At 36.8% G+C, this 11,021-nt stretch overlaps 2 protein-coding genes across 2 annotated transcripts; both read right to left on the reverse strand.

Moving 5' to 3' along the window:
• Positions 1–949: 949 nt before the first annotated feature.
• LOC104248903 (eukaryotic translation initiation factor isoform 4E-2) lies at positions 950–5,667 on the reverse strand. The gene is made up of 5 exons (NM_001302572.1): positions 5,471–5,667; positions 3,967–4,135; positions 3,711–3,836; positions 1,104–1,166; positions 950–997 (listed from the first exon to the last, which is right to left on the reverse strand). The coding sequence occupies exons 1-5, from the start codon at positions 5,665–5,667 to the stop codon at positions 950–952; spliced, it is 603 nt and encodes a 200-aa protein (NP_001289501.1).
• A 3,235-nt stretch (positions 5,668–8,902) lies between these two features.
• LOC138868211 (uncharacterized) lies at positions 8,903–9,693 on the reverse strand. The gene is made up of 2 exons (XM_070145712.1): positions 9,655–9,693; positions 8,903–9,415 (listed from the first exon to the last, which is right to left on the reverse strand). The coding sequence occupies exons 1-2, from the start codon at positions 9,691–9,693 to the stop codon at positions 8,903–8,905; spliced, it is 552 nt and encodes a 183-aa protein (XP_070001813.1).
• Positions 9,694–11,021: the final 1,328 nt, after the last annotated feature.

An 11,021-nucleotide genomic window follows, 5' to 3' on the forward strand; every position in this document is an offset into this window, starting at 1 on the left:
GTGGATAGCTTCTGTAGTCGAACGTCACGGCATCAACCCAAACTGGTTCTCGGAAATAAACACACTCCTCCTCACTCTTAGCTCTACCACTCTCTCCCAGACTTTCATAGTATGGTTAAGCAGCTTAATACCCCGATAGTTATTGCAATTTTGTTAAAAGAGGATTTTCTTTGACTCTCCAAATAATGTGTCATAGAAGATGAACAAATGGAGAACTGTTTTGCATCATTCATAATTCCTCGCACAAGGCAACTCACACAAAGCTGGCTTTAGAGGGAGAAATCCAAGTTGATGAGTGCAAACTAAAAGCCAATGAATATTTGGAAGAGAATGTACAAGGTAAAGACTATAACTGAGATTTTGGACTTATAACGAATAGATTTTGGACTTACAAGACTACTTTCTTAAATTCTCAGTTGGATGCAAAACAATATGACTATTTGAGAACACGAGATGTTTGAGTTGTGACTATTGTATTGTATGAAAAAGTGCTACAGATTTTGATAGTAACTTGCAACTACTTTTAGCTAGTGATAGCCTCACTAAAAAGCAGTTCCTTTTGCTACTATCATTTTTCTTTAGATGATTTTCGACCACTTCGACAGTGAGCTATATTAAAACAGTTTTTTCTTCTTTCATCACAATAAGCTACATATCAAATTAGTTATCAATCGACTAAACCTTTTGACAGAACAGAAGTCCCTTGGCTTTGAGGAATGAAAACTGCAACTCTCATCGTTAAATTAATACATGGGGCAGGCTCCAGATAAGTAACACAGAACCAAACAAAATCTTTAACACAATACATCCAAAGATCCATATCAAGTGCGAATAAATTTAAAAAGAAAATCAAAATTTTGCAGCAGACAAGCGCAAAACTGTGCTAATCGTACAATTTTCAGTATTGGAAAATCTAGGGACCAGTGTCAATCCCACACAATAAAGGAATTCACACAGTATATCGACTCTTAGCTGACCTTTCCCTTTTAGAGTCATCCTGCAACGACCAAAAGATAGGTTGATTACGAGAGGAAAAGAAATTAACAGGAGGAAAGATAAAAGACACTTGACTTTGCAATAATGGAAGCGGCAAGGGAAGTTACATGGAAACTATAGGATATTTTTTCAGCATCAATGATCTCCTTCCACTTCCTACCAATGCTCATCTGCAGCATAAAACCAACCGGTTATATATAATTGCGAAACCACAATGCATCAAGTGTAGCATCATGCCAAAAAACAAAGGTTAGGAATGAAGATTGTTGATATCCAGACGTGTTACATGTGTTAAAAGCAGGAAAACAATGCATCAAGTGTAGCATCATGCCAAAAAACAAAGGTTAGGAATGAAGATTGTTGATATCCAGACATGTTACATGTGTTAAAAGCAGGAAAACACATGCAGTCACACAACAATAAACAAAAAAGGAAACCTAGTGGAGCAATGTAATGGAATTTAAATTGAACCTTGTGTCTTGCAATACTGTAAGATGAACATGTCTAATATAAGCTTTTAGTATAATATGGAATAGTGCTTAACGAATGAAATACAAGAACTTGTGTCTAAAACTCCAAGCTGCATGTTCAGAGGGAGAAAGATACATTTTCCAGCATCTTTTGTGTGGGTGGGTGGGTGGGTGGGTGGGGGGGGGGATATGGGAGAAGAGGATCATATAGGATATCAGAATAAAAAATCATATTAAGTATGGGTGTGGGAATTAAATCATCCTTAGCAAGTGCATTAGTGGTACACACAGGAGAAGGTGTATTAAACAAGACCAACCAGAATTAGGTACACTGTAAATGAATGAAACTGTTAGGTGAGATTGAAGAAATACTATTTCAGTTTAGCTGTTTCTTTGTCTTTTTATTCGTATAAAAGGCCTATTGCACTTTACCACCCTGACGAGTTTTTAAACATTTTAAGAGGCAATGTGAAAACTTCGCAAGGAAAAGAAAAAAGAGAAAAATCACTAAATCATGAAGGCAAAGATAAGAGAAATGGTTTATGTCCCAGGTACAGCATTAGGTTATCTGTCCTTTGTCCTTTTTCAGTTAGTTCTTTCTAGTGTACACGTCTCCATTTGAAATCCCTCTTCCCACCCCCAAACTTAAATAAAAAAACTAAAATGTTAAAAAGGTGAAATGGAGTCTTGGAGCAACAGTAAAGTTGTTTCCATCACACGCACTAGTGTTGCGGCTCTTCACCGGATCTTGTGTAAACGCGGGATGAATCATGCACCGAGTTGCCCTTTTTTCTAAACAAATGTTAAAAGGTCGTTGTAACATTATCAATTCATTATACAGTTCAAGTCGGAAAGGTTAAAAGATTGCAAAGTACAACCTTAAAGTCCAGATAGCATATTTCCATTTTCCCAAATCCATAATCATTAATTAATTAAATTGGAGACAAAGACATATTGGGTGGGTGGGTGTGTTGTGTGTGTGTGTGTTGGGGGGAGGGGGTCCTGCATCCACTTCGTGACAAGTAAAACCCTTCAAAATAACCACATTCCTGTGTTTAGATGAGAAGCTGATGAGTACAGACTTCTAGGGAACACCTTTGCAAACTTCACACCCTTTTGGAATTTCTTACCATCTATGATCTATAGAACATCACCACACAGCAAATTTCGATTTCAAGCACAAGGGTACTTTAGAAGATGAAAATGAAGCACATTCAGATGCCTATATGTCCATAGATCAGTTCAAGGGATATGAGCCAGGGTCAAAGTGTTTTTAGCGAAGGCCTAATGCAAAACGGCAACAAAAGGCCCATAATAAGAACAAATGGTTAGTTGTTGCATCTTGTACAGTTGTGCGGGCAAAGGTGTAAAACCATCTCTTGTTGCGTTGTCATGTGGCTGGACAGTTGCGGTCGGTGGTCCTAAATTGGTTTCGAATATAATGCGTGATGCGTGCACAATGAAAGAGGCGTTGCATACTTGGGCCTTCAGGAGGAAGAGAAGACCGAGGGCATGGGATGTTTCCCCATCAGCCATTATGTGGGTTCTATGGAAAGAGAGGAACATGAGAGTATTTGAAGAGGTTGATAATGCTTTCGAAAAATTGCAAAACGACCTCTCGTTTCTAGCTTTTTGGTGTACCCATGAGGTCTTTATGTGTATAAATGATTGGTTTCTTTCACTGACAACCATATTTTGTTGTAGGTTCTCCACTTTTTGGTATAGGCTTGTATACGGGGTCACCCCATCACTAAGAAAATTATTTACTTTATCAAAAGAAAAAATTCAAAACAAATACATGGTAGAGGTCATACCATTACAAAAACAACATCATATCTGCCAACTCCGGTTAGAGACAAGTTAAAGGAAATATCAAGGACTTCCCTACCAAGAAATAATAGTTTCAGCCACTGATTAGCTAAGGCATGTGATGGTTTTAACCGATATTTAATAACTAGATCTAGTGTTCCATCCATGGGTCACAACGGGGAAGGGCATGCTTCCCTTGTTCTCAAAATTCAGTGCTCAAATAAATACGCTCTCCTTTTTCAGCATTTAAAAAAGAATTGGAGATAGCTCCTTTTTTAGAAGGGAAGATGGGCCATATCATCATCATTAAGAAAAAGATCATATTCTGGTATATTCTTTTTTAAATAATATTTCATATCAGATTTATGATATAGGGTAAAACATAACACAGTTTTCAGTTCAGTAACTATTCTACATCATGAGAATTCCAATAACCTGAATTGCTTCATTGGAGGCAGTCTTAGTCCATAAGGAAAGTTTATCCTGACTCCGACGTACACTGGCAACCACTCCACATATCTCCTCTGACTCATCAAACTGCTCACCGACCAATGCCATCAGCTATTCAAAAGAATTCCATCGAGCAAACAACATGTGAGCATCTTTAACTAGAAACTAATCAACATAATGCTTTCATGACATCCTGCCTACTGAACAGAAACCAAGAAAAGTAAAGAGAAGATTTTATTACAGTTTCAAGCCACATAGTCTCAAGATTAGCCTTTCTGCTGCTCGTAACAGTCCACTTGCCACCACTAGCACACTCAGGATCTTCCCATTTGGGCTCAATCCCAGCTTTGAACAAATGAAAGTCCGCATTAGCAGTCAACTTGCTGGGCTTGAATATCTGATCATATAAACTGAAAAGAGAAAGATCTAACACTTCAATTGACATTTAAAAGCAGCCTCTATCCAACTATTATACTTTACAACAACAAACCCAGTATAATCCCACATAGTGGAACTATTACACTTTCTAAACAGTAATATCTCATTAATGAATTAAAATAAAGCCACACAACATCCAAACTATGGATAAATTGCAGCAGTAAATTCATTACATGGAAAATTATGAAATTTAAGATAAAAATGGCACTGTTTGGTTTTATAGCACAATGCTTGACTGTATAGTAATTATATTAGTGGTGGTTAAAGAAAATACTAAATTGATACCTAAAAACTTAGGTGTACAGAGAACATATCACAAGCTTTGGATTGTTAAATAATTCAAATTCTTGATTTTTTTATGACGTGATGTCCGGCTTCTGCCGTGTACCTGCTACCTGGTATCGGGTATCTCTGCCTACCAAGGCTTAGGCAAATTGGAAGAAATCACCTACTATTTTTTTCGCCTCCGCTGGAACTTGAACCTGAGATCTCAAGGTTCTTCTCGTACTTCATTGACCACTAGCCCACCCCCTTAGGTGCACTTAGATTCTTGAAAATTGCAAAAGATGCATAGGACAATATTCTTAATGGAACTTTTCCATAAATAATACTCCATAATTAACGTAATGGTGAATATTTTTTCGAACTCCCAAAACAGAGTTTCATATGAGCGAGCAGGTAGTAGAAAGTATAATTTTTAATATGTTTCCAGCACAAAGTAGGTCCAAGACATGTGCTCTCTCTTTGTGAAGGTAACATATTCATATACTCTTACATCAACATAACATTGCAACATGAAAGCATCTTAATTAATTAAGGACGGAAGAGTGTTCTTTTTGACCCTTAAATGTTGAAATATTCTAGTTATAGTCCTTGTGCTATCTGTTTATGCATACTTAAACTTGAATTAATTAAAATGTGCACTTTTCATCCTTCTATTTGTGAATCTACCCACTTTAACGAACTATTAACTTTTAAATCATTTAAGTACCCATATGTTATGTTAAATTTGTACTACTACTTCATATTTAAGGGTAATATAGTTCTAAAACTAATCTAAATGTAAACATATTTTCCTATGTAATGGGACCAAAAAACACACATTTTAATGAATAAAAGGTTAAATATGCTTAGTTAAATGCTACAGGGAACAAAATCAGAATTTCTCAATAACTTATGAATCAAAAGTGCTATTACCCAATTCATAAAACAATTGATAAAATTTCATTAAAAAATCTAAATTAGGGCAAAAAAAATATAACCAGAAGAATCTAAAAGAGATCTCGTGTTTTGTATTTTTTGTATACCTCCAGAATTCCTCAACAGTTTCGAAAGTATAAGCTTTTCGAAGAGAACTTCCCCAAGCGGCTCCTTGTTTCGGCTTAGATTGATTATCGAACCAGAATGTCCATCTCCTCTCTAGCTTATGTGGCTGCTTCGCCACCGTCTCCGTCGCTGACGCCGGCGGAACCTCCGTCGCCTCTATCGGTGCTTCAGTGGCCATTGATTTTTGCCTCAAAAAATCCTCTCCTCCCTTTGTGTCGATTTTTAGCGAACGGAGAGGCGTAATGGAATTGTTGGAAGAGAATCAGGGTATGGAGCTGGAATTATTTATGGTAGCCCAGTTGATTGATATTAGTGGGACTTGTCTTACAACGTTTAGGCCCATATTTGATAGACTGGGCCGGTATTCCAACCGCGGGTGAAATTCAAAAATAGCAGGTAATTGAAAAATAGTCATATTTTTAAAAATAATCGAAATTTAGCCATTTTTCATGTAAAGATAAATTAGAACAAAAATACTACTTAAAATTCGAAAAATATTTCAGCATAATATACTGGCGCTGGAAGTTCCTACAGAGGTGCTCCAATCTCCAGTATATTATGCTGGAACTTTTCGTGTGTTGGAGTTCCAGCATAATATGCTGGAAGTTCATACACAGGTGCACCAATCTCCATTATATTATACTGTAACTTTCCATATTGCAGCAAAATAGAAGCTATTTTTCAATGACTTTGCAAACGTTGGCTATTTTTCAATTATCGATCACGAAAACTGACTAACCCGTGCTATTTTCACTCCAACCTCGGGTATCTGTTGTAAACTGCAAAAATTCCATTATACTATTTTATTCTTTTCTCATTTTCAAATATTTTTGGATTAGAATTTTATTCGATTTATTATTCATGCAAAACAACTATATTCAGAGATTAAATGTGTTTATTATTTAATATTTTAACCTATTAGCTTGGATATAGTTGTTAGTTTGAGTGCCCATATGATTCACTAAAGAACTGGGTTTTTTATTTTGTTCCTTAAACTTGAAATAAAGTAACAATAAAGTAAACACATCAGTTTTTACGTGAAAAATTATCATGCTCAAAAGGTGCAAAAACCATGGCCTACTACGTAAGATTTTAACTTCAACTCCACTAGAATAATGAACTAAAAATGTATTAATTACAAGATTGTAATTCAATACTCTTCAATACTCCTACTGCAACTATTTGATTTACAAGTTACTCTAACTTGTAAAGCAAACACTCACTCTAACTTAGTAATTATTTGTGATGCTTCATTACAACTCGATTTCCTAAAACACATTTGCTAGACTGACTCCAGAAGAATATAATACAAGTACTCGACTAGAGTGAAAAAAATATGACTCTTCAATTGATGTGTAAAAGGATAAAAATAGAAGTCCAAAGTAGATAGTATTTAAACGCATAGACTTGAGATTTTCTGGGAGTCCTATACATAGTCAGCTTCTCCTTTGATAGGACTCCTACTGTTCCAAGGATTCCATAAGCTTTGGAACTCTTGTCTTTGACTGAATTATTCGTATCTTCTTGAGCAACAACCCTTATCACATGTAGCAACCTTCTTCCACCAAACTCAGACCTGAGTAACTTTTGAGATAAAGCTACTGTCTTGTACAGACGTACAATCATTAACCTGAGGAGCTGGTTCTTAGAACAGTTAAGCAGCTATGTTGAGGATCTGGTTCTTTAAATCATTGCATTTAATCACATTTTGTTAATCATCAAAACTTCAATACTCAACAAATTCCCCCTTTTTATGATGACAAACTTTGTACGCAACGGAACCAGATAATCACAACAAATACTATTGACAGACATGTATATTCACTGCCCACATCCTCATAACCTTATCTTCCCCCTTTTGGCATCATCGAAAAAAAAAGATGTTAGACAGATAAAACACAAATAATGTAAGATTCAAGGCCAAACAGGCTACAACACAAGTTAAAGAAACATCAAGGCAAACAGACTAGGCTGAAGATCCAATATTGTACAAACTAGTAAAACAATACAAAAGGAGACATTTAGTAGTGCCAAAATAAGCCCAGAACCTCGTCTTAAACCATTAGGAAAAAATAAAATAAGTATACTGCAAACTACTCAGACTAAGAGAAAAGGAAGAAAAAAATATAAAGCATCACTGGAATAGCAAAGGAAACTAAGGACACTAGGAAGGAAAAAGTTCATGGGTGAGAGATAAAGGGGGTCAATGCTTTCACAAGAGTGGTAATCTGTTGGGCATGAGCTTCCCTATCTCTTCTGAGCTCTTCCCTAAGTTGCCTGGTTTCCTTTCTCAGCTTATCATTGTCTTCATGAAGCTTGGCATTCTCTTCAACAGCCAACTCCAACCTCTTACTGAGCTCTGCAACCCTGTTTCTCCTAGGTAGAATAACATATATTATGGGTCCTCTAGTCTTGATCTCCTCATAGCCAAACTTCTTGAGGGTAATAACATCCAAAAAATCATTGTGATTTCCATACTTAAACTCAGGCAAGGCAATGTTGAGCTTGTCAAACAGCTTAGTCAACATGAAACCATAAGGCATAGCATGCTTAGGCTTAGAAGTGTCTACAGATTTTGCCATATGCTGAATCATCATGCTAATGAGATTGATAGGTCTACCAGTTTCAAGCAATTTCATTATAACCATATCCAGTAGGGTAATTCATGCCTTATCTCAGACCTCTAAAGAATGCAGGAATTGACAAAATGAAACAACAACTTGTAGGAAGGAGTCAAATCAGTCTTGTACACCTTCTCGGGAGCATCCTGTTCAAACTTTTGAGAAAATTTTCTTTTGACTACAATGCCAGTGTCAACATCATTGTCTATGGCTGACCACTTTTTCTTCAAGTAATTGTCAAATCCCAAAGAAGAGATGTTCAGAAGCATCCACATCTCCTCAGCATCAAACTCCATTTTAAACCCTCTTCATTACTTTTGACTACCTTCCCATCAAATTTGAAATTTGCATAGAACTCCACCACATCATGAACACATACATGAGGGAAGGCTTTGCCAAATATGTGCTTCTAACCCTGTAGCTCAAGATTTTCCACCAGTTGAGCCATCCCCTTCTTATCAATGTTTGCAAGAATCTTCCCATTAAGCACTTTTCTGTTCCTGAACTCTGTGAGTCTATCAACTACAGTTAGCACATTCTTTCTTTTCTTTCCTCTACTGGCCCTTGTAGAAGGGGTAGCAATTTTTGTAAATTTGGAAACATTCTTTTTGGTGTAGAGGCCTTAGCTGGCAAAGCAGACTTAGACTCATCTTCTCCATCCAACTCAACCACAGGTTCCACAATTGAAACCTTTTTCCTTGGCTTCTTTGCACTTCTAGACTCCTTAATGACTTGTTCATCAACAACCTTTCTTTTACTCCTTGTAAGAGGAGACCTGGTAGGAGGAGCCACTCATTTCCTTGTTGGGACTGATGACTTTGTTGCTTTCATAGGAGTCTTCATGGGTTTCTTCCCTACCTTAGACAATGGCAAGTCATCTTCATCACTACTAACCTCTTCATCTCCAGTGAAAGAAGTTAACAGAGGCCCAGGTTCTTGAATCCTTTTCTCTTCACTAGTTTCTTCTGAAGGGGCTATGATAGTGTTCCCAATGGTCATAGAGCCTTCAAATTCCTCAATCAAATTGTCACTCTCGCCCTCACTTTTTTCATCCACTCCTTCACTCCCACTTACCTTTTCTTGATCCTCACTCTCAGATTTGTCTTCTTCTTCACTATGTTTTTCTTCTTCTACAGAATTATTTACTTGTTCACCTATTTTATCATCCGTATCAGTGTCCTTCTCATCTCCAGATTCTTCCTCATTTTTACTCTTTTCTTTTTTATTAGCTATGTCTAGAGCAATATGTTCCTCATGACCGTCCACAGATTCTTCTTCTTTTTCACCCCCATCATCATGCTCATTCTTCGTCCAAATAAATGAAAGACCATCAGATGCCTCCTTTTATACTAGTTCTTTACTTCCTTCCCCTCAACCATATGCACCACAGGAGTAGTATCTACCTCTTTCCCCAGATTGCCTACACCCTTTTCTATAGTGAATTCCTCTACTTGTGGTTTCTCACTCGTGGGTGGCAGAGTGTCTAAAGGTGTAGCATCTATAGTGGATACCAAAATATCTAATTTTGAAGGAGGATTTTATACTTGATTAGCAATGACTAGTACGGATTCCCCCTGAACCATAGCTTTCTTGACCACTGTCTCTAACTGAGTAGTTGCATCAGCCACTTCCTAGATAGATTTTCTTAGAGTAGCCTTGACCTTGGTTGACTTAGAGGTATTTTTCATAGTAATCTCAGATGTATGGGTGGTTGGTTTGGAAGTGGGGGGTGCAATGGAAGTGGGGATGGTGAGAGCAACAGGAACATGGGATGTTGATGTAGGTACAGTGGACGATATCAAAGGAGAAGGAGCAGGTGTTGGTGTAGGTTCACTTGATGACTTGACACTTTTCTTTGATTTGGGCTTCATGATTTTGGATTTTGCTTCAGCCTTGGCTAATAGTTTAGCTTTAGAGGGACTTTGGCTGGATTTGGGTATGGTGATCAGATAAGAGACTCGATGAAGAGAATGAGAGAATTGGTTCTTGATTAAGGGCCTTTTAAAGACATTACTCCTAATTTGACTGGAAGAGAGAAGGTGACTGAATTTGAGTTCTAGTGGGACTCTTATAACGGTTACTTTGACTGTTAGGATTTCAGAAGTAATTGAACTCTAATTGTACCAGGATTCCCCCTTACTCTTTCACTAGAAGACAACTGGAAGTGATGCCAACAAAATTAGAAGTCTGAGCATAACAATAATTTTAGGAAATTAAGTCCTAGTGAATTAAGACAATATGGCACGTACCTGAGTCGAAGAACAACTCTTTGGTAGATACTTACTTATTTATGCAATAAAGCTTTAGCACTTCACATTAGTATCATGCAACATAGTTATCAGCCAGATTTTCCGAGCAAATGTGTGTGCTTGATACAAACACGAAGCTGAATCAAACACATTGTACTTAATTATCTACATCTAATTATAATCTTTCTAGCCAATCACTGGGGTTCAACCTAGTTGGAAGAATTAATTAGACCTAGTTCTATTCTGTTCCTTTTAAAGTGATTCCTACTCAGAGTTTAGTAAAAATATCAGCAATTTAATCTTCAGTTTTACAAAAGTTAATTGAGATATTTCCCTTTTCAACATTGTCTTTGAGAAAGTGGTGTCTAATGAATGTGTTTGGTTCTCTTATGCTGACATCGATTTTTAGCAATGTTTATTGAACTAGTGTCATCACAGAAGATGGGAATACAATCAACAAAAATACCATAGTCCATTAGTTGTTATCTTATCTATAACAATTGAGCACAACAGGATGTTGCTGCCACATATTCAGCCTCAACTGTAGATAATGCCACTGAGTTTTGCTTCTTTGTTCCCCAAGACACTAGACAGAACCTAGAAAATAAGATATTCTTGAAGTGTTTTTCATGTCAACATGAAAACCTGAATAGTCAGCATCA

Source organism: Nicotiana sylvestris, chromosome 1 (assembly GCF_000393655.2).
Source record: "Nicotiana sylvestris chromosome 1, ASM39365v2, whole genome shotgun sequence".
NCBI lineage: Eukaryota > Viridiplantae > Streptophyta > Magnoliopsida > Solanales > Solanaceae > Nicotiana > Nicotiana sylvestris.

Bases quoted from the DNA above. Each gene is read 5' to 3' on its own strand.
- LOC104248903 (NM_001302572.1), bottom strand. From the start codon at position 5,667: ATGGCCACTGAAGCACCGATAGAGGCGACGGAGGTTCCGCCGGCGTCA. The intron at 4,136-5,470 runs GTATACAAAAAA...TTCTCTTTTCAG, and splicing joins ACTGTTGAGGAATTCTGGAG to TTTATATGATCAGATATTCA. The intron at 1,167-3,710 runs GTTATTGGAATT...TTTATGCTGCAG, and splicing joins CCTCCAATGAAGCAATTCAG to ATGAGCATTGGTAGGAAGTG.
- LOC138868211 (XM_070145712.1), bottom strand. From the start codon at position 9,693: ATGGTTCAGGGGGAATCCGTACTAGTCATTGCTAATCAA. The intron at 9,416-9,654 runs GTATAAAATCCT...ATTTGGACGAAG, and splicing joins TACTAGTCATTGCTAATCAA to AATGAGCATGATGATGGGGG.